Below are 22762 nucleotides of genomic sequence, written 5' to 3'. Positions count from 1 at the left end.
ATCAAGTTTTACTTAATAGAAGAGTTCATACGAGGCAACGTATTCCCTAATAAAAGAAATGCACAGAAAAAAGTGTGGTAGCTTCCTTCAACCTGTTGAATTCTGTCCCAAGCAACTGAAGTGGAGAGCAGAAAGCAGCTTTCTCTTACAGAGTTCTCTTATAGAGCTGGGCTCATACTGGATGCTGGGCCTGTGACATTCAAATACTTTAGTGCACAGGTCTACACGCTGTACTGCTTTATTTCTGCACAGATTTGGGGTGGACACACAGTTGTATGTCCACAGCAACGCTCAGCACATGAAATTGTTCAGGAAAGACTTGACTGACATGAGAACTGGAACCAGCATATAGGCTTTACACTGCCCTGAGATAAAAGGCATGGTGCACACCCCACATGGACATTCTGGGGCTAGAGCTTAAGCTTCAAACCTTTACACGAGGGAGGAGAGAAAGCACGAACCGCTATTACCTCACTGGCCATGTAGGTGTAGAGTACTTTGCCTTTGATGACAAACCAGAGCTTCTTCCAGTGCCTCTTGCCCTTCTTACACCGGCTGAGATAGCCACTGATGGCGGAGCCCTCTCCAGAGGCAGCCACCTGGCAGAAGGGAAGCAGAATGGTCAGGGCACCAGGTGATGGGCATAGGTTCAAAGAGAGCTAAAATGACATGCCAAACAATTGGCAGAGTGTTTATACTGCTTTGAAATCTGAGACTTGGATGAGGTCTCAGGATCCATCCAGCACCTCAAAGGCAGCAAAAGAGTACCTTGGTTTGAGACACAGGATTTACTGACCAAAATCAAAAACTTTCAGGAGTGCTGCTCCCTAGCGGTGTTTCAGATTCCTGGTCTTTCCAAGGCTCCATACCCCCAAATTATGAAACTGCTGGTACCTAGGGAAAAGGTTCTTTCTTCCTTTTAAAATTGATTCTTACACATTCCAGCTTATAGATTCCTTGCATTTAGGGAGGGATCCCCCTTGTACTGTTTACGTAAAGGTTTTATCATCTCCTGCCTAATGGGATGTAACTCCTCCCCTTCTTATCAGTAGCTGTGTGTTGGACAGGCTTTATGTCGGGGTTAAGAACACAGGCTTGCAGTAATACCACTCTCGGGTTCCAATCAAGGTGCTACCAGTTTATAGATGGGTCATGTCATGCAATTTATTTACTTCCTCTAAGTCTCAGTTTCCTTACTAGTTAAATTAGAATTAAATGACATAAGACAGGTGACTTACCTGACAGGTACAGTGACTGACCAACAGTAGTGCTCTATAAATATTAATCTTACTGTTAGAGGAAGGTGGCCAGGTTTAGGAATAACTTCATTTTTGACTGTCTCATTTTATAGATGGGGAAACTGAGGCCCTCAGGAATGGAGGGACCTAATAAAGGTCAAATCCCTATTTAGTTGAAGAGAGGTAAGAAGTCAAACCTCTCAGCAAACACTTCAGAGGTCAATGAACTTCAGAGTAGGGAAAGGAAGCTATGACCCGCTCTGGCTGTTTTGAGAAGTGGAGGAAAGGAACCTGTTCGTCACAAGTCCAGGATTTCTACACCAGACACTGGCTCTCTCTCCCGCCACTTGCCATGCTGAAATACCTCACAGCAAGAAAGGCAGTGTACACAGAACATGGCAGGGGAAACTGATTCTGCAACCTTTCTTTCTGACAGGTGCGCAGGGGGACAGCATTCCTATAGACTTTCTCATGGGGAGCAGGTCTTGCTGATGAGGTGGAGCTCTTGGGGGAAGGGATGAGAGCAGCGAGAGACTGGGGCATGCTTCTCCTGGGGCAGCTGCAGATCCACTGACTGCAGTCCTTGCTGGAGAATCAAAAGGTTGTCACTTTGGGCAAAATTCACCAAGGGGCTGGCTGGGGCAGATCCACATGGCAACAGGATCAGAGCAACCTGAGAGGAGAAGGGTAAGAGCTGTGGTTCTCAGACTCTGCCCCCATGGAACGCTCTGGTTCTATGAGCTTGACTCATGCAGACCACCTGCACAGTGGGAGTGACAGGGTGAGTTTTTCTTGATTTGTGGGAAGGGACTAGTTAAACAAACGATGGGACAACCATGTGATGTAAAATGTGAGATTTATATGTCTGAGCAAATGGGAAATAATATCTAAAAGAAAATAAGTGAAGATTCAGCATAAGATGTTATCTTTTGGGTAAAAAAGAGGACCTATAAATGTACATCTTTGTTATGTATATACATTAAAATTTCTGGAAGATTCCATGAGAAACTTGATGGTGGTTGCCTCTGCGGTGGGTAGGACTGAAGGAGTTTCTAGAGGGAGAGAAACTCACTTTCATCACATATTCTTTTGTGCTTAAAATTTTTTTTTTTACCATGCATGTGTTATGCCTAAGATTTTTAATATGCAAAAGGAATTAAGTTAATGATAGAACGGTACCCATTAAAATTTTTCATCCCCTGCCACTTTTTAAACCCATCTGCTACTCAATAATGAATATTAATGAAAAAACTTGGAAACAGCTGATCACACTTCTTTCAACGGCTTGTATATTCATGGGCACACGTTTGTTTGTGGTGTGATTAGAATTCAGAGCCGGTTGCTTGTGGTAAACCTGGTCCTATTTGCAGTATGAAATTGAGGTTAGCCAATTTTGAAGTTGCCTGCAAAGAATTCCACAGCTTCCTCAGGGCTTGCCATCCAAGCCTGTTTGGGACCCCCAGGGTGAGAGGAGGGTACGGCTCAGATGGTGCAGTCGGAAAAGCCCCAGTGATCTATGCAGTACCCTTGGGTACCAGGTCTAGGCTATGGGACAGGAGAGAGAAAGGAGAAAAGACGAAGAGTTGGACGAGAGAGGCGGAGAGAAGGATACGGAAGATGTCTCCTAACACCACCTACAACCACTTCAGGTCCTGCCCTCTGCCACCAAGCAGGCATCTTCTCAGTCATGCCCAGGAGACAGGCACTGCCCTTGGTGGTGGTGAGTCAGTCCTTGTAAACAGAATGTTTCTCATTAGGGGTCCTCTTTGTCCCCAAAGCCCAATCAGGCCAGGGGAGAGGGGAGTCTGACACTGTTCACAGAGAGGACCATGAACCTTCCAAATCCCCTGATACCTCGGTCAGGGCCGAAGGGACTTTCTTCGGCTTCTTGAAGGTCGAGGGGTTGATGCTATGGAAGACCGATGAGAAGGCACTGCTCGAGAAGCGGGGGGAGGACAGAGGGAAGCTCATGCTCACTGGCCGCTCTGTAACCAAGACAATTAAGAGGGAAGGGGGTAAGTGTCCACGTGGACAGGCATGCCAACTCTTTGGAACACCAATCCCTGTAAATCAGGGCTGCCAGTCCTTCCCAAGATGGGAACCAGCCTCACCGTGGGGTTTAAGTGTGACCAGAGAAGTGGGCCTACTCCCTTCTCCTGACAGAAAGGCCCTGGGGGACGGGAGGGAAGGCTTTTCCCAGTACCGGCTATCCCTTCTCCAGGTCCCTCGGAGGCTGGGGTTGGGCTATCCTCTCTGATGGCGTCAATAGCCCCGGAGAACTCTGGTTTTAGGCTCAGGATATGCTTGCTCTCCCTCCAACCCCACTCTGCTTGGGCAAAGCCTGTCCCCTGAGCACAGCCTCTCGAGAGCCAGCTCAGCTTCCTCAGGTGGCTTTATCAGAGAACCCTCAGCCCTTCCCTGACCCACACTCTGCTATGTGTCTCACAACCCTTGTCCAAAAAAGGGGCCACAGAACACAGGCCTACAAAACACTCTCAGAGAGAAAAGAGGGCTGCTATGGCAAAGTAAACATGAGCACCCCACGAACCGTGCCCATCACTGAGAGGCACTGACCCAGCATTTCCCAAACTTGGCTGCCCACAGAATCCTTCTCCTGAGAGCACCTATCAATTTTCCTCGGAAATGGCATTTTGGGAAATGGTGCCCAGGTGTGAGTTTAAACCTCTAGTTCCTCCTCCAGGGCTGCTTCTGTTCTGAGCCACTGGGGGAAAGTGGTTTAAGGAACCAATCATAGGCCACGTAGGCCACCTGGCAGAAAGGGGAGGGTGGGTCCCAGGTTACCTCTCATCAGGCCTGGGACATCCCCGCCCCTCTTCTTTAGCTCCCCGTAGCAGCCGTCGCAGACCTTGGCCATCCGGTCCTTGAGGTACTTCAGAGGGTACTTGTTCCTGGAACAGTTCCGGCACACGATCTGCAGGCCCAGTTGCGGATGCATGTCAGAGTGGTTCTCATCATCTTGGCACATGCAGAGGACCAGCATCCTCTCCCTTCTGCCTCCCTTCCCGCCCCCACCTCCTCCAGGGACTGCGCCAGGTCCCCCTGCTTTTCCAGTGCAGCTGCACAGACTTTCTGTGCAGGTGCTTATCTTTTTTTCTGATGAGCTCTTAACCATGACAGATACTTTTTTTTAATCCTTACCAGAGGACATGTTCACTGATTTTTAGAGAGAAAGGAAGGGGGAGTTGGAAAGAGAAAGAGAGAGAGTAAGAGAGAGAGAGAGAGAGAGATCAATGTGAGAGAAACATCAACTGGTTGCCTCCTGTACGTGCCACAATGGGAGTAGAACCTGCAACCTAGGTATGTGCCCTGACTGGGGATCGAGCCAGAACCTTTTTGGTGTAAGGGATGACACTCCAACTAACTGAGCCACCCAGACAGAAAGGACAAGATACTTTTTTTTTTTTTTTAACAAGGACAATAACCACATATGCTACGATTTTCTTTTGGAAACATGGTGGTGGTGTGGAAGGGGCCTGGTATTTGGAACCATGGTTTGAGGATATCAGTCAAATGGCATTAACAATCCCTGCCTCGCAGGGTTGGTGTGAACACGCCGTGCTCTGGGCCGGCATGCAGTAGCTGCTGGGTGCTCGTGAAACCCCACCCCATGCTACCCCCATGCACATACTCCCTCGCAACAGAGTGACTCACCTTGCCACAGGCATGGCAGTGATGACGCCTCAAGGTGAGGGAAAAGTCACAGCCGCAGTTCATGCACATCATAACATGTGTGACAGGCACCAAAGTGGGGGGCCTCTCCCCCAGGCTGACCCCCAGCCTCTCCCGTATCTAGAGCAATGGAACGGGGCCAAGTACGGTCAGGAGACAGGCTGGATGGGTGCCCTCTTTCCTGTACAGGGTGTGTACGTGTGGGGGGCAGGGGGATTCTAATTCTATAACCTCCTCCTCCCCATTCTGCATCCTTTAGGAAACTGATCTTGGGTTAGAAACAGAGCCAATTGGAGGTGCCATGCTCCAGGCTGGGGTTACACAGCGACAGCCCCGAGCTGGTGGAAACGTGACAGGAGAGATGGGAGGAGGAGCCAGTGCCCTGATACAACGAGATATGTCTTTCTGGGTGTGCTGTCTGCCCAGGGAAACCCAGGGCTGTGTGGCTTGGTGTCAGGAGGGTCCCAGGACCCCCACTCACCTCCACGCTGTGGTGGAAGGCAGCCAGAGCCTGGGCCTTGTAGTCCTCAGGGAGGGCCCTGCTCAGACAGCCATGCCACTCGTCCCTCTCTGCACAGGAGCTGTGAACACGAGCCGGGGTTAGCGAGGGTTCACGAAGGGACCAAGTGCCCAGTGGCGCCCTGCCCCTCCCATACGCCTGAGCCTCTCAGCATCCGAAATCCCACCAGCAAGTACCTGCCACCTATCAGACAGGCCTGGGCTTGCACCTTGGCACCATCTGCCAGCAGGGTGGCCAGGGCACGCTGCCGTCCCCCAGGCTGCCTCTTCACCCACTTCCTCTCCCAGAGCTTCTGTGGGGATGCAATGCCATGTGAGATGTAGACTGGCTTTGTCAATGACAAAGCAAGGGGTGTTAGGGAGGCTCTGAAGGGCCCACATTTTAGGAGGGATGGGTAGGCAGAGGGCCGGGGGGGAGGGGTAGACCGAATCTGGCAAAGGCCCAGGTCCCGGTCTCTCCAACTGCTCCCACAGTTTCCCACATAACTTCACACTCACTCATCCAACAAGCTGACTTCCCACATCTCCGCTCTGTGCCTGGACCTGTGTGGTGACAGCCACACTGGGCTGTGAGCTGCGTAATTCTCCAGGGTCCACTAGGTGTCGCTCCCACCCTACACTAAGTATGTAGCTTCAGCCAGAGATGGAACTCTTGGCCTGGGAGGGACAAAGGGTGGCGGCCAGCCAGATGCCACGTCTCTAAAAGGGTCCCGCTGTCCCTGGAAGCTTCAGTGTGAACAATCTGGGTTAGCAGGGAGGTGATCGGCCTGTCAGTGACAGTGGCTCCTTGAAGCCACTAGCCAAAGGGCAGTGCCCCTGCCTAAGAGAGATGAGCAGCCCCACCTGAAGGGCTGAGCCTGACCTGTCGCCACCCTCCTGTCACGGCTGGGCAAATGGAAACCATACCCTGGGTCTCCCTAGGTCTCTGATTTTACCCCGAGTCGAGGGGAGGGAAGACCATGGAATCCTACCCAGGTCACCTCCTCCATGAAGCCTCCCCTCACTCCCCCATATGGTTTCAGAACTTCTTGAAATTTCCAAGGCTTCTTCTATATCCAAGCAGTAAATAGCAGTGAAAAAGCATGCTGGGTCACACAGTCCTGCATTTGTACCCCTGTTCCACTTCACATGGCTGTGTGACCCCTTTCTAGGCCTCAAGCATGGGCCCACCTCCGAGGGTGGCGATGAAGGTCAGAGGAGGGGCCTGAGTGGCACCCAATGCAGGCTACTCTTTGTCATCACCACGATTAATTCTTACAGCAGTCGTGTTCTGTGCTGTAACCAGTTCACAGCTCCTACCCAGAACGTGGGCTCCGTCCAACCCCAAGCAAATCAAGGCTTAAATAGTTAGGGTCCTCAGCACAGAACCTGGCCCTGAGGAGCCGCTAAGGAAGGCTTAATGACCAAATGCATCTATGAGACAGCGTGTGGGTCCGTGTGTGCGCATCCCATGTTACACCAGAACCTCCACCCCACACAGAGGGCACTGCTGCCAACCTGGGCCACGCACGACCCGAGAGGAAAGACACCCAAGCCTTGGGAACCCTGTCCCACCCCCGCCATGCCCAGAGCGGCCCTGGCAGGAGCCATGCCTCCCTGGTTTCTGAGCTTGAGCTGGCCTGGGAAGTGGCGTGGGGGGCGTGGGGAGTGGGGTGGAGCTCTTTCACTGCCTACAGCCATGAGGAGGGACCCCTGGGTACCCTGAGGGTCTGGAGGAAAAACAGAGGGTTTTGAGGGAAACGCCAAACCCCAAACTAGGGAAAGCTAGACGACAAATGCTCAGTCAGCTTTTCTCTCCAGACACAAAGGTCTAACAGCAGATACTTTGTGAACTGAGGTACATGTGCATTCTTTACTTGCCTTAACGTTTTGTGTTGCTGTAAAGACCCCATAATCTGTAGAGTTTTACAACCATGAGATATTGCTATTGTTACATTTTAGGAAAAAGGGCTCACGTACGTTTTTTTGGGGGGAAGAGAAGTCATAGTTTTAGCAGATTCTCAAAGTGGCCTGTGATCCAAAAATGGTTAAGAAACACTGAAAAGAAAAACATCCTTTGATCCAAAGGATACAAAAATAAAACTGAAGACACATCTGACATTTGTCATTCCACTTTCCCACCTGAAAACTCTGTCCCTTTATCCCCCAGGCCCTCCCTCCTTCCTTGTCCCCATACCTTGCAGATAGAGTCAGGCAGGACTCGGGAGTCTCAATCTTCAGAGCGTAGGGCACTTTCTCCATCACAGGGCGGCTGACCTGCAAACCAACAGAGGCAGCCCAGGGTGGGGGCCTGCAGCGGCAACCACAGACTAGACTCTTCCTCTGGTCCTGCCACTGCCCCTCTCTGAGCCTGAGTTTCCTCAGGTGCTCAGAGACGTGGCAGATGCTCTGTGTGTGTGTCTGGCTACCAACTCCGACTCTGATTCCGTGGCCCTTGGCCACTGCCCACCCCCAGGAAGGCCGTGGGGCCTCCCTCTCCAGGCCCAGCCTCCAGGAGGGCCGTCCTGCCGCACAAGCCCTGCTCAGTGACCGCTCTCTCCCACTCTGGCCCAACAGGCTCCCCAGTGGAAACTTTGGTTCAAAAAGAGAACAAACCTCCCCACTAAGGTATCGCACCACTAGGAAAGGTGCTTCCTTCTCCCCGTTCTCGTGTAAGCCAGCTTCCAGGGGCTGGTGAGGCCCCGCAGTGCCTCTCGTGGCCCCCTTCCCATCCTCACCTCCCGCTCCACTCTCCCAGCTCGGTGTTCCGTACTCCGATCCCATCGCCAGAATTCACTCCCTAAAACCTCCTGCCCATGAAGCCCCCAAGAACCTCCGTCAGCTCCCAGCCGTCCTTGTATTTGGGATGAAGTTACACTGACCAGGCCCCCTTCCTTCCTGTCTTTCTGCCCTTATCCACGAGACTGTCTAGCTGGGCAGGCATCTCTTTTACATTTGTCTGAAAAATATCTGCCACTTGAATGGATGTCTGCACCCCAAGTTTACAGCTGCATTATTTACCATAGCCAAAAGGTGGAAGCAACCCAAGCGTCCATCCATGGATGAATGGACAGAAGCTGGCCTTATCCATAGGATCTCACTTATATGTGGAATCTAATGACCTAAATAAACTGACAAACAAGATAGAAACAGTGGCATAGATACATAGAACAGTTTGACAGCTGTCAGAGGGGAGGGGTGAGGGAGAAAGGGGAGGGGGGGGATGGATGAAAGAAGGTGAAGGGATTAGACAAAGAACACGTACGCATAACCCACAGATACAGACAACAGTGTGGTGATGGCCAGAGGGAAAGTGGGGTGGGAACTGGGAGGAGGGAGGCAAATGGTGGGAAACGGGGACATCTGTAACAGTGCCAACAGTAAAACATATTATGGTTAAAAATGCAGTATATGTGTAAAATGAAATAATATTCAGACATAAAAAGGAAGGAAATCCCAACACATGGCTAAACATGGATGAACCTTGAGGACAGAATACTAAGTGAAGTAAGCCACTCACAAAAGGGCCAACGCTGCGTGATACCACCTCCCTGAGGTGCCCAGAGAAGGGACCCTCATACACTGCTGGTGGGATTATCAACTGGCGCAGCCACGATGGAAAACAGTGTGCAGAGTCCTCAAAAAATTAAGAATATGACTATCATATAATCTAGCTATTCCACTTCATTTTCTTTATTTGAAGAAAATCAAAACACTATTTTAAGAAAATGCACCCCTATGTTCACTGCAGCATTATTTATAACAGCTAAGATATGGCGATTGCCTAAGTGTCCATTGACAGACGGATGGATAAAAAAGACGTGGTACCTTTATACAACGGACTATTATTCAACCATAAAAAGAATGAAATCCTGCCATTTGTGACAATGTAAATGAACCTTGAAGGTATAATGCTAATAAGTCAGGAAGAGAAAGACAAAAAAACATATGATTTCACTCTATGTGGAATCAAAAAACAAACAAACAAAAATTCAGATACAGAAGAAAGTCTGGTCATTACCAGAGGGTAAGCGGTTAGGGGGGATGAAAGAGCGAAGGGGGTCAACTGCACGGCGATGGACAGTAACTAGACTTTTCAGGGTGATCACTTTGTAGTGTATAAGGTGTCAACTAATAATGTTCTAAACCTGAAGCTTGTATAATAAAAAATTTAATATATTAGAAAAATCATAGAGAGAGAGGGAGAGAAAGAGAGAGAGAGAGAGAGAGAGAATGGTGGCTGCCAGGGCTGGGGTGGGGGGCACGGGGAGCTAGTGTTTGATGGGTATGAGGTTTCAGCTCAGGAAGACAAATAGTGGTGATGGTTGCACAACAATGTGAATGGACGTAATGCCACTGAACTGTATAAAAATGGTTAAGTGGTAAATTTTATGTATATTTTGCCCCAGTTAAACAAAGTTACCAAACACCTACTTGTTTCCTCCCTCCAAGCCTTTACTTATACATTTCTCTCTTCCTAGGACATCCTTCCCCAACTGTCCACATATTATTCACTCTAAGAGACTCAGCTCCCTTCCTCCAGGAAGCCCTCCTTCACCATTCCTCCCCCTGCCACCCCCCTGCCCCGCACCACCCCTGGCCTACCTAGAACATAATCCTGCATAACCCACAACGCAACACTGTTCCTCGCTCCCAGCTTCTGTGAGCCCCTAGAGGCGGGGATGATGTCCCCTCCTCCCTTGGGGTCTCCCCTGCCGACCCCAGGGCGCCTCGCATTAGGCATTTACCTTCATGCTGGCCACTGGCAACGTGTTCTTCAGCCGGTACTTCCCATCCTTCTGGGGATACGTATACAGGAGCATGTCACTCATCTGGGGAGAAGGAAACCCTGTCAGACTTGTCTTGGGCCCGGAAGGCTGTGCTGGGCACTGGGTGCACATGCCTCCCGCGTCCCCGTGACCCCCACCAGAGAGCGAAACCACCGGGGGCTGAAACGTCAGCCCCTTCCCCACTGTTTCCCTCCTAGGTAAATACTCAAGAGGAATACATGCAGATGCCCACAAAAAGTCAGGTACAGGTAGGTGCATAGAAGCATTATTCATAACAGCCAAATGGTGGAAACACGCAACCGTATCTATACTGTGGAATACCACACAGCAATCTAAAGCAACAAACTGATGATCCACACAGTGACGTGGATGAACCTCAAAATATGCTGACTGAGAGAAGTCAGACACAGTGGAGCACACACTGCTGGATAACATTTGTATGAAATTCCAGAACAGGCAAAACTAACCTGGACTGACAGACACCAGGCCAGTGGTGGCCTGGACAGGGCTGGGGGACAGTGACCTGCTCACGGGCACAGGACAACTTTCTGGGGGGCTGGAAATTCTCTATATCTTGACGCAAGTGGTGGTTTCATGATGATATAGCTTTGTTAATATACACTGACATACACACTTAAGACTGATGCATCTTACTCTTCATAAATCTAGTTTCTATAAAGTATAGTTAAGGAAAGAAAGGAGGGAGGGAGAGAGGCAGGAAGAGGAGGAGGTTGGTCCTTGGAATGGGGAGGTGGCGAGTCCTGTTCCCTGTTGTACTTCCAGTGACACAATAGGTGCTTAGCTAGTATCTGTTGAATGAACAGCTATGGCTCCCCCCCTCCCGTGCAAGGCAGACAGGAAGAAACAGAATGAAAGTCACTTCACCTCCTTAGGAGAAAGTGCTTCTGTTTGACTAAAAGGTTTGTAATTTGAAAAGACGGTGTCACGCTCCGGGTGGTCTGTGGGCCGTCAGTCCTGCCCCTGCTCTGCAGCTGCTGGGTGACGACGGCCACTCTCTTTCCCTCTCAGCCCAGCTCTCTCACCTGTGAGGCTGGGGCCACCTCTGCCCCCGCCTCATTTTGGACGCTGAGAGGGATGGCTGTGAGTGAGCCCTCTATGCCCAGGAGCCAAAGTAAAGTAGGGGCTGTTGTGAGCACTGAACAGGCCACAGCATCTGAGGTCTGAACCAGGGCAAGAACTCAGGGTTGGCAGTTCCTTTCCCTATGGACAGAGTCTGCGGAGGAAACAGAATGGATGAGTTTTCCTGCCACCAGCTCTTCTTGCGATGCTGACATCCCAGCCAGAGTAATGCAAGAGACTGGACTGGGACACCGAGCTGCTGTGTGTGACCTCAGGCAAGCCCATTCTGTCTCTGGGCCTCACCGTCTCTAACTGGCGCTGGAGTAGAACAGGGCCAGCAAATGTTTTTGTAACAAACTAGATAGTAAATATTTAAGTCTCCATGGGCCATATGGTTTCTGTCATAACTATTTAACTTAGCCATTCTACCCCCAAAGCAGCCATGACAGGTGAAACTGAGGCACAGGCTGGCTAGATAACCTGCCTGAGGTCACAAAGCTCACAGGTGGCAGAGCCAGGGTGGTATGTAAATGAGCGTGCCTATAGCATGTTCAGGTGTGGTGTGTTGGGGGTGGCCACACAGTGGGTCCTGGCCCCATCTGGGGACAGTGACAAAACCCTGTACAGAGCCTCACTCATTAGCCTGCTCTGAGGAACCCACCTGTGTCAATTACCAGAACAGTTCCAGATATTTTGTGGCTGCCCCTTGAGCACCTGCTCCTACGGCAACTGCCTGTAGCGCTCTGAGGTTTATGATGGGTTCAGGACCAGGCTTCCTTCTAATTGCCCATGGCTCTCCTTTCCTCTTCAAAGCCTGTGTTTCTCAGCCCCAGTTTGGAGGAAGGAAGAGAAATTCTTCATGGAGGAGAAAGAGGAATTTCTCACAATAAGAAGCCTCCAGTGGGCAACCCCACCCACTGCCTGGGGCTGGAAGGGATGTGGGGGCCACGGTGGGAACTTCTCCACAGCATCACTGAAAACCCCGTGTATCGGTGGGCAGATGCCCTGACTCTATCCTGCAGTTAAGATTATTTTATGGAATAAATAAATTCTTCCTTCAGTGCATTTGCCACGATGCTCCCTGGCTCAAAGAAAGGATCTTAAAAGTAGCATGAGAAAAGCAGAGAGTTGCCTACAAAGGAGTTCCCATAAGACTATAAGCTTATTTCTCAAAAGAAACTTGGCAGGCAAGAAGGGACTGGCAAGAAGTATTCAAAGTGATGAAAAGCAAGGACCTACAACCTAGATTACTCTATCCAGCAAAGCTATCCCTTAGAATGGAAGATCACATGAAGTGCTTCCTAGATAAGGTAAAGCTAAAGGAGTTCATCATCACCAAGCCCTTATTATATTAAGTGTTAAAGGGACTTATTTAAGAAAAAGAAGGAGATCAAACTATGAGCATTCAAATGACAACAAACTCACAACTATCGACAACTGAATCTAAAAAAAACAAAAACAAAAACAAACTAAGCAAACAACTATAACAGGAACAGAATTGTAGAAATGGAGATCAGAGGGGAGGAGGAGGAAGCACGGGGAGAAAGTACAGGGATTAAGAAGCATAATTGGCAGGTACAAAATAGACAGAGGGAGGCTAAGAATAGTATAGGAAATAGAGAAGCCAAAGAACTTAAATGCCATGACATGGCCATGAACTAAGGCTGGAGGAACTGCTGGAGGGAAAGGGGGTACTGGGTGGAAGGGGCAAAGGGGGAAAAATTGGGATAACTGTAATAATATAGTCAATAAAATCTACTTAAAAAAAAGAAAGAACCTGCCTGTCCCTCCTGCTGCCATCCATCCCTCCAGGGGATATTACTAACACCTACTCAGTAGAAGGTCCTGTGCTGAGAGAAACAGAGAGCAGGACCTGGGTTCAGACCCTGTGTGGGGCTTGTGGACTCACAATGACGGGAAACCAGAGAGATCGAGGCCTGTCATCATGATTGAGTGGGAGACAGGCTATGGAGAAGGGTCAACTACATGCTGGAGGGAGCATGGGAGAGGGAAGAGGGAGAGAGAAGCTGTGGGGGGAGTGAGAGATGGAGGAGGGAAAGGACAAGGAAGGGCACAGACTGGGGAAGGCCCTGGTGCCGCATCTGTGCCTGGCATTCGAAGCCCACGTAGGAGGGACGTGGCCAGAGGAGCTGGCCAGATGGGGACCAAGACGGGGAGCTCCTTCTGCCCCAGCCACTGCTTCATGCCCTTCCCTCTTTAGCAGGAGGGACTATTTCCCTTGTCAAGAGAAGGACACTGAAGCTCAGAGACGTAATAGGACCTGCCATAGGCTGCAGAGCCAGTAAGTCAGAGCTGGGCATTGAATCCAGTCTGTCGGACTCCAATGCCGGTGCTCCTCGTCACCATTCTGGATGCCTCCCATTTTCATTCCGGAGAAGAAAAGCCTTGGGGGACCCAGTCACGAGCCAGCTGGGGCAGAGGGAACTGAGGGCTCTGTAGCTCCAGGTGGGGTGGGGGCCTGTGTCCCATGGGATAATTGCCATAGGGAAAGGTGGAAATTGTTACCAAATAAGCTGCTTCTACAGGTGTCATTTAATTCTCAAAATGGCCCGCATTTCCACTTTCCCTGAGGGAAATCGAGGCTCAGACATGTCTGATCTAAGGGTTCCAGGGGGGCTAAGTGTCAGATCAACATCTAACCAGCTCAGTGTTGCTCATTACCACACAGATGTCCAAAATTCAAGGTATAGATCCCTTCTCAGTGGAAAGAGTTTTAAAATATTTAGATTCTAACATGTAACAAGGGGTGGCTTCCCCTGCTGGACTCCAAGATCCACAATAGGGCAGGAGCCACACTATAAACCCTGCGGAGAGATCCTGGAGGTGAATAAGGAGCTGCAGAATCCATGACTGTCACAATAGGCAGTGAGCTCCCCGTCACCAGAGGTGTTACAAGCAGAGTTCAAAAAACTACTCAGAGAAAGGGACTCAAGCATCTTTGTGGATTTCAAGATCCTTTTAAGACCTCAAACTATCTCCTGAATTACCCACTCTGAACTATCCACTGTGTGGCTCTCACATCCCTTTCAAAATTCCCACTTGGGTTTTAATCACTTGCCTGTAGCCAATTCTCTCCCTTGCACTGCAGCTCAAACCAGCCAGAGTAAAGAGTTCTCATGAGAGGGGGGCGGGGGGAGCCATAAGAGATGGCTCGTAGGAGGGACAAAGAACTGCTTATAGCTTAACAGCCCCTGAGGTTTATGTCACTACACCAGAGGCCTGGACATACCCTGGTGTTCCAGACTGTGGCTGTAAATCATAAAAAAAAAAAAAAAAAAAAAAAAGGTACATTATATTCTTTCTTGTGCACAGTGGAGAAAGTGCTGGGTGCGTGGTGGGCACAGCCCTGGTTCCCTCTGGGCTTCTGCTACCAACTTGCTTGGAGATCTGGCCAAGTCAACTCTCCTTTCTGGATCTGTTTTCTCATGAGTTATATAAGGAAGTTGGAGAGTTATTCCTGGTTTTAGGATGTTTAAAATGAGGACCTGGGTAATTAAATTTTGGCACCATTCACTTAAGATCATTGAATTAATAAGTGAGGGATGGGCCGTGGTTTCCAAGGGCTGAGCTCTCTGCTTTCTGGAAAGCTCAGCCACACAGAATGAGCCACATCCTACAGATTCGGCTCTGTTCCAGTCTTATACTCTGCCTTCCAGTTGTCCTTGAATCCTGGTCCTAGAAAAGTTCACAGAATTTGACAGTCCCAGGCCTTGGTTTGGGGGTCAGGCACTTACCAGGAACAGGTGCCGGGGGCGTCTGTTTTTCCCTGTTACTTTCATCAGTGTCCCTTCCTTCAGAAACTCCTGTGCGGAGAGAAACAGAGCTTGGGGGTCAGGCTAATGCCCCCTAGAGAAAGGTGGCGGGGGGACCCTTGAGTGGGAAACTTAAAATTATGATGTTTTCTGGAGGACCAGAGGGCAGCTCATGGGGGGATTCCCAGCTTAAGGGACTTGTACTGTGTGTGCGCCAGCAGCCTGGAGACAGACATCGTGGCCTTTCAGGACCATTCCGCCTTGAATTATGCCAAGCCCGACACCGCTCTACCCACAGGGTGGTCCGAACAATAACTCCCGCCCTGGTTTGCTGCCACAAGACTCCAGTCAGAACCAGGCCTCTGCAGGTCTGTTAAAATAGGTGCAGACTTGTGAATAGTTGCCACATCCGCCTTAATTCTGGAGGGTACAAAGAGATGCTTCAAAGATATTTACTGAACTGATGCCCCAGGCCAAAACATTAAGTGTGATTTTATAGAATCTCAGGCCAGTGAGAACCCTGCTCATTTTGAGTAAAATCTCAACACAATCTCTCATTTCTTGGTCTGTTGTCCTTCAGGGACCGTAACAGGTAACAAACACATTTTTTTAGTATTTTTGAGCTCAGTTTCATGTTTTCCATTTGAAAGCTTAAATGTGGATAAATTTGTCTCTTGAAAAAGGTTATTTTTCAGATGCTTTGTTGGGGCTCTTGAGAGATGGTTTTCCTGATTTCCCAACAACGCTGGACTGAACTAAAAACACTTGGTGTCGCTTCTTCTCGGAGGTGAAGAGTACCACAGGGAACACTGAACCCAAGTGGCGCTGTTCCTTTAAAGGCCTTGAGAGTGGAAAACCCCAGGGGAGGCAGTCCATGGGCCCTGGAGCCCAGCCCTGCCCTCCCTCCTCCCCGGGTAAACAGCACCTGCAGCCAGGCCTGTCTGGGGCCAGCCCAAATGAACAATGGGGCTTATCAGAGCCTCGCCTGCCGGCTGCCAGTACGCCCTCTGCCCCTGCCCATGGTGGCGGTGGCACTCACCCTTCCTGGCTGGAGGAGATCCCCTTGGCCCCGGACACTGTGCTCAATGTGGACAAGCTTCTGCAGGTTTTCCTGTGGGCAGACGCAGGGTGAGGGGGAGATGGTCAGCTCCCCTTCAAGGGGTCTTATCTCCTCTGTAAGGGGTGGTGTTGCTGCTGCTCCAGAGGAGGAAAACGGAGCCCAGAGGGACCTTGCCCAAAATCTGGCCTCTGGTCAGAGGCAGGATTGAGGTCTGCAGGGTGCCGTGCGCGGACCGCCTGCAGTCAGGCTGGTCTCTCTGGGCCTGGGGCCTGACGCCGCCATCTTTCTGCGCGCCACGGTGGTGATCTCTTGGCCTTGCTGTGTCCTCTGATACCCTTGTTTGTCTCCGGTCCACTGCTCCTACTCTAAGCCTGTGTCCCCCATAAGGCCTGGAGCACCCAGACATCAGTAACCCAGCCATGACAAATGCCCAAGGCCAGACTGTTTCCCTCGGCTTGCAGCCCAGGGTGGGGACTCTGAGGGACAGTAACCAAGAAAACTTACTACTTGCAGAGAAAATGGGCCTGTGCTCCTTAAATAAAAGTAAGTGTGCCTGAGAACGCCTTAACAGCCCCCACTGGGTTATCCACAGTATGTAAAGTGACACACCTTTTTCCCTTCGGTGAAGCACCCCATAATGCTAGAAATAACAAGCACCTAACCCATGGGGCATGTGGCCCTTGAACCTCACAGAGGGTCAAGTTCTAAAATCAGCTAATGAGGTGAAAGCTCATGTAGGAGGGACGTAGAGAAATTGCTTTGGAAAAAACCTTTATTCTGTCCAAAGTTTTGGGGATAAAATTCTACACATTCAAAATGTTTAATAGTTGTTCGATTTCCACTTATGATGTAGAAGGCTGCAAGAGAGCAGTGCCCCCTCCCTAACAGTGAGAAAAAAACCAGAAAATCTATAAAATCATAACTCTTCTTAAGCTTATTGGAGAGCTCATGTCACAAGGCAAGCAACTGAATGGAATCCCAAAGACTGACAAGCCCCTCCACAGAGACATGAACTGTCATGTTTTTAGCAACACACAGAAGGAAGAGCTGGTTGGCATGGAAGGTACGAAGAAAGCAGCTAAAATGTTAATGGATTCAGGTATGGGCTGGTGGGACTGTTTAGAATAATAGGGAGCCACAGACACAAGAAACATCTGCAGCCACTTGCAAGCTCTTTGCAGAAGTTTCCACCAGCTGCTTACAAGGAAGACTGGGGGCAGGGCACAGGGCCAGAAAGAACATCACTTCCCCTCCCCTGACCTTGGAGGTGAAACAAATGCTATCTGTCCCAAGGAGAGAGGGGCATAACCCTGTGGGTCCAGGATGGTGCACCAATACAAAGCAGAAACCTCTAAGACCTGCCAAGGTATAAGGCAGAGTTTGGCTGCCAAACAGGGGAGGGGCAGGGATGCTGAGAGAGTCCAGCTCTCAGGCCCCGCGTAAGACTAAGGCTTGTCCTGCAGAGCCAAGATTTATGAGCTCAGCACTGAGTAATAGGAAACAGCAGTCTAACTCAAGAAGGGGCAAGAGTACGGGGAGAGATCCTTTCTGTAGTACAGGAACTGCTAAAAGCTGAGGATGGAGCAGGAATATAAGAAAAACTCCCTGGCACTTCAGGCCCCACAAATAGTACCGGGTAATAAGAGTCCCCTTTTAGAGGAGCATAATAAAATCTGTGGGATGCTGAAGGTGACACAACAAAACCCAAAGTGAATTCAGCTACTGCCTGGATTGACCCAGCTCTCACTCCCCTACATGAACAGCCTGACAAAAAAAGGAGGCACCCCCACTTCTGGGGGTAGATACTGTTTCCTTCAGTCTCTATAATTCTTCTACACATGATGTTGGGCATTTAATCAAATACTATGAGGGAAAGAAGCAAGAAAGAACACTGACTAATTTTTAAGATACAAAGCATTCAACAGAACCAAAATGAGAGGTGACACAGATGTTGAAATCACTAGACAGGGGCTTTGGAGTAATTGTGATTAACCTGTTCAAGAAGCTAGTGGAAAAGGTGGACAGCATGCGTGAACAGATGGAGAATTTTAGCGGAGGTGGAAACTCTACAGGAGTCAAATGGAAATGCTAAAAATAAAAAACATGACATCACAAATGAAGAATTCCTTTGATGGGCTTAGCAGTAAACAGAACACAGATGAGGGAAAAGAGTCAATGAACTTGAAATTAGGTAAGTAGAGATTAATTAGATGGGATCACAAAGAGAAGAAAAGTACAGGGGGAAAAAGAACACAGCTTCCAAGAGAATTTTCCAAAATTAATGAATGACCACCTGAAACATAATATTGTATGTCAACTATAAGTGGAAAACAAATTAATTTTTAAAAATAAATTGAATGAACGACAACAAATCATAGATCCATGAAGCCTGAGAATTACAACAGGATAATTAACATCCAAGCCCCTAAAATCACACATTCTTAGACATCATAATCAAACTTCTAAAAGTCTAATGTAAAGAGAAGATCTTGAAGCCAGAATAAAGAAACACATTAAATAAGATAAATGTCACCATTACAAAGGATTCCTTATCAGAAACTATGCAGGCCATAAGACAGTGGCGTGGCATCTCTGTACTGCGGAGAAACCTGAAAAACACCGCCTTAGCCAGGTGATCCATGTCGACATCTACAGTTGTAAATCATGTTGCTAGTATTACCCTGGACATGAATTCATGAAAGTGGTACTTTATTTCTGTGATCTTCTTCCCCCCAAATCACAAACCTAGTCTAATCATGAGAAAAATGTCATACAAACTCCAGAAGAGGAATGTCCTAAAATATTCATGACTAATATTTCTCAAATTTGTCAAGGTCACCAAAAATAAGGACAGTCGGTCAAACCATCATCATCAAGAGAAGACTAAGGAAATCCGAATGAACTATGATTCTGAGTTAATAAATGGTATCAATATTGGTTCTTTAATGTAACAAGTGTATAATATTAGTATGTTAATAATAGAGGAAACTTTGTGGGGTCCAGAAACTCTCTGTCCTCTCAATTTTTTCTGTAAATTTAAAATTGTTCTAAAAAATAAAGTCTATTCAGAAAGTAGAATGGTGTTTCCAGGCAGTGGGGCAGGAGGATGGGGAGCTAGAGTTTAATGGGTTCAGAGCCTCAGGTAGAGATGGTGGAAACGTTCTGAAGGCGGATGGTGGCGATGGCGGCGATGGCTGCACAACGATGTGGACGTATTTGATGCCACCGAGCTGTCCACTTAAAAATAGTTAGGACAGTACATTTTTTGTTATGCATATTTTACCTCAGTAAGAGATTTGTAAAAAATAGTTTATTTAAAAAATGAAGGCGAAAATGGTAGAGCCCACACTCGCACATGTCTCCTCACTCTGTTCTGGAGGGAGATATTTTACTTCTATGCTGGGGAGAAGACAATCAATGGGTAATTTGGTTTCAAGTCTCAAAAGCCTGACCTTGTGGCCTGATGTCTGATTTTTCTTCTAGGGAATCTCCTGAGGCTTGGTCTGAGTACCTGCAGCTAGAAGCCACCTACATGTACCCTCTGCTCAACTCTCTGCTCAGTCCTTCAAGAAGCTCTCATTGCTGACAAACCCGGGGCCGACTCTAAGCCCCTGTGCTTACGTAGAATGACACACCTCATGTCTGGGGTAATAAAAAAAGCCCCATGTGTAGGAAGCAGAGAAAAATAGTCTCTGTGTAACTTTACATGTACCCCACGAGGAGCAGGGGCTGCCTGTTGGCTTGCGGATGTGTATTCCTGCAGGGCCGTGTAAGGCTGCAGGGGTGATGTGCACAAGGACGTCTGGCTGGGTGGTTACGGCAGGCTCGAGTTCAGGGGCAGTCTTGTCAAAAGATAGTGCTGGAACATATGCGAAAGCATGAATTTTAACCACACCTCATACCGCACATAAATATTAATGTCAACTCAAAATGGACTAAGAGACGTAAATGTAAAATATAAAACTAGAAAACTTCTAGGAAAACAATATAGGAGAAAAACTTTGTAACCTTAGCTGAGGCAGATTTCTTAGATATAACATTAAAATCATGATCCATAAGAGAAAAAATTAATAAAGTGGGTTTTTTATTAAAATTAAGAACTTCTGGTCTTCCAGAGACACTATTAAGAGAATGAAAGGACATGCCAGAAGCTGGGAGAAATTATTTGTAAATCAGTATCTGATAAAGGAGCAAAAGAAGACAGACAAAAAAAGAGCACATATTGAACAATTTCATTTTATAAATTTCTAGAAAATGCAAACTTATCTATACTGACAGAAGCCGACCAGTGGCTGCCTGGGGGTGGGGAATAAGGGATTACCAAGGGGTAGCAGGAAACTTCTTGGGAGTCATGGACGTGTTCGACAATGTGATTATGCAGATGGTTTCACAGCTACACACAAACATCAATCTCACGTAACTGTACGCTTTAAACACGTGCACTTTATAGTACATAAACTGTACTCCAAGGCAGAACTGGGCATGGTGGAGGGGGCCCTGACCTGTACCCCAGAGGAGGGGCCGAGAGGCTGGACTTACCCCTTGCTCCATGCTGTCGTTGGCATGGTCTGTGACTTTGGAGATGAGGGTCAGCGCACCTGAGGAGGGAAGCGGAGCAGATCGCTGGGCCTTCCGCGGAGGGCCAGCCTAGTTGCCGCTAGCCTCGCCTCTTCTCTGCCGTCTCCCCTCCCCACTCCGCTGCCCGAGACCACTGCTTTTTCAGGGTCTTGTAAGTGGGTGGCATCGATTTTTCTTATGTCTGGGTCAGGTTATAGGCCCAGCCCTCACTTTGCCTCTACCGTCTAAGTAAACTTGACAGTGAATTGACCACTTCGTGTCTCAGCTCCCCTGGCTGTAAACTGAATATATTAAGATAGGGACAGTCCTTGCAGGCCATACGAACAGCCGTGTAGAATTTGGAGGAAACAGGGACACTGGGGTGGGTGTTTTAGACCTGGCACTACCTCCTATCAGCAAATTCCATTAAACCCCTTCTCCTCTGACTGGACGACAGCCTATCCTTGGGAGTCCCCTGTGGAAGTGAGGGGGGTCACCCAGAAGCCTCGGAGGTTTCACGTCACTGCACCCCCCACTGGTGGGGAGGGGACTATGTCCTGGACTTAGAACTGGTGTAGGGTAAAGAGTTGGGGCAAAACAGGACTGTGTCCCCTCCTCCGGGTTCATGCTGGACTTACCCTGGGTGTTGTCATACTCAGCTGAGTCCGGGGAAAGGTTATTTAAATAGTCTGCAGGCAGAACAAGAGCCAGGAGTCAGTGTGCCCCGGTGAGGCCAGCCCCTCCTGAGCACAGCAGGAGCGCCTCTCTCTCCAGAGAAGGAACAAAAGTTTTAGAAGAACGGGGTGTCCACCCTCTCACCCCCGTTAGCCCCACGACAACACCACACTAGCTCATGACCAGGCCTCCGGGACTGCTGCCAGCACCACTGCCACCACCGTTAGCCATTCTCTCACAAGTGACTTCTGTGTGCCTGACTCTGTGCTCTGCCTTCAGGATTCAGACACAAACAAGGTGAGACCCTGCCTTGAAGAAGCTCACGTCTGGGGGAGACAGGTGGGACCGTCACACAGTAGAGTGTGATGTGTCCCATCTTTAACACTTGTGTAACCACAGAACCCTACACAGGCTGGCCTCGCTCCAGCTACCTCTCCACGTCACTCGTGCATTCTGGCAATGTCGCCATCTTTGCTATTTCTGGAACATGCCAAGCCTGTTCTTACCCCAGTGCCTTTGCACTCAGCATCCCCTCTCCCCGGTACTCCCTTCTTTCCGATCTTCACAGGGCTCATGTCCTCACCTTGCTGAGCTCTACGATGTTACCTCCTCGAAGTGTTCTCCCCTGAGTGCTGTATCTAATCAGAGCACTGTTCACCTGCTTTATTTTTCTTCAGCGCCTTTATCACTGACATAGATATTGTTTGTTAGAGTATAAGCTCCGCAGTGTCATAAAGTCTGGCTGTTTAGTTCACTGCGATATCTCTGGCATTTAGAATGGGGTGCAGAACACAGTGGACGCTCGATAGATAATGGTGGAATTAGATGAGTTCCGTCTCCTGGCCCTCTGTATTTTTCTTACAGCCTCGGTCACTACCCGGAATTACACGGATATTTCTGCGTGTGTGTCTGTCGCCCTCACTGCAACATTGGATCCCCAGGCCAGGGGTCTCTGTCCATTTCAGAGGCAGTTGGGTAAATGGGTCTGGAGCTCTCGACAGAGGTGTGTGTGTCTGGCAGGGGGAGGCGGGGAGGGGATGACGTTTCCTAGGGGGGATCTGGAGAGAGGGAAGTAAAGAGGACCAAGGACACGGCATCGAAAAACAAACATTTATGGGACAGTGGAGGAAGAGAAGTTGTCAACAGAGAGGATGGAGCAGTCAGAGAGGCAGGAGAGAGTATGTCACAAGGTCCGAGGATGAAAGGGCTCAAGAAGCGGGACGTGGTTCAGCAGCAAAGCCGCAGGGAGGGAGGGCCAGAAGGTCCCGGGGGAAAATGCCCGCTGATTCAGCCACAAGGAGGGCTTTGGCGATAAGAACCACTTCAGGGAAGACAGCCACCCAGAGACAGGAAAGGAGATGCAGAGCGGGCGAAAGTGTGAGTTTGTGTTTAGAAAGGGAG

General features: G+C 49.1%; 1 protein-coding gene across 1 annotated transcript in view; it reads right to left on the bottom strand.

Annotated features, from left to right (window-relative positions):
- Nucleotides 1-22762, bottom strand: part of FGD5 (FYVE, RhoGEF and PH domain containing 5) — a 109577-nt gene that overhangs the window by 4204 nt on the left and 82611 nt on the right. Inside the window, exons 9-19 of the mRNA XM_054595205.1 lie at nucleotides 21325-21375; nucleotides 20669-20727; nucleotides 16109-16180; nucleotides 15052-15120; nucleotides 10175-10258; nucleotides 7624-7703; nucleotides 5410-5509; nucleotides 4911-5048; nucleotides 4041-4170; nucleotides 3093-3223; nucleotides 471-599 (exon numbers count right to left, since the gene is read on the bottom strand). Coding sequence (XP_054451180.1) covers nucleotides 471-599; nucleotides 3093-3223; nucleotides 4041-4170; nucleotides 4911-5048; nucleotides 5410-5509; nucleotides 7624-7703; nucleotides 10175-10258; nucleotides 15052-15120; nucleotides 16109-16180; nucleotides 20669-20727; nucleotides 21325-21375 — 1043 coding nt within the window. The remainder of the gene's footprint in view (nucleotides 1-470; nucleotides 600-3092; nucleotides 3224-4040; nucleotides 4171-4910; nucleotides 5049-5409; nucleotides 5510-7623; nucleotides 7704-10174; nucleotides 10259-15051; nucleotides 15121-16108; nucleotides 16181-20668; nucleotides 20728-21324; nucleotides 21376-22762) is intronic.

This window comes from Pteronotus mesoamericanus, unplaced genomic scaffold, assembly GCF_021234165.1.
Source record: "Pteronotus mesoamericanus isolate MK-2021 breed Mesoamerican mustached bat unplaced genomic scaffold, CSHL_Meso_final scaffold_54, whole genome shotgun sequence".
In the NCBI taxonomy this organism is placed as follows: Eukaryota; Metazoa; Chordata; class Mammalia; order Chiroptera; family Mormoopidae; genus Pteronotus; species Pteronotus mesoamericanus.
This window is presented reverse-complemented; position numbering and strand designations above follow the sequence as displayed.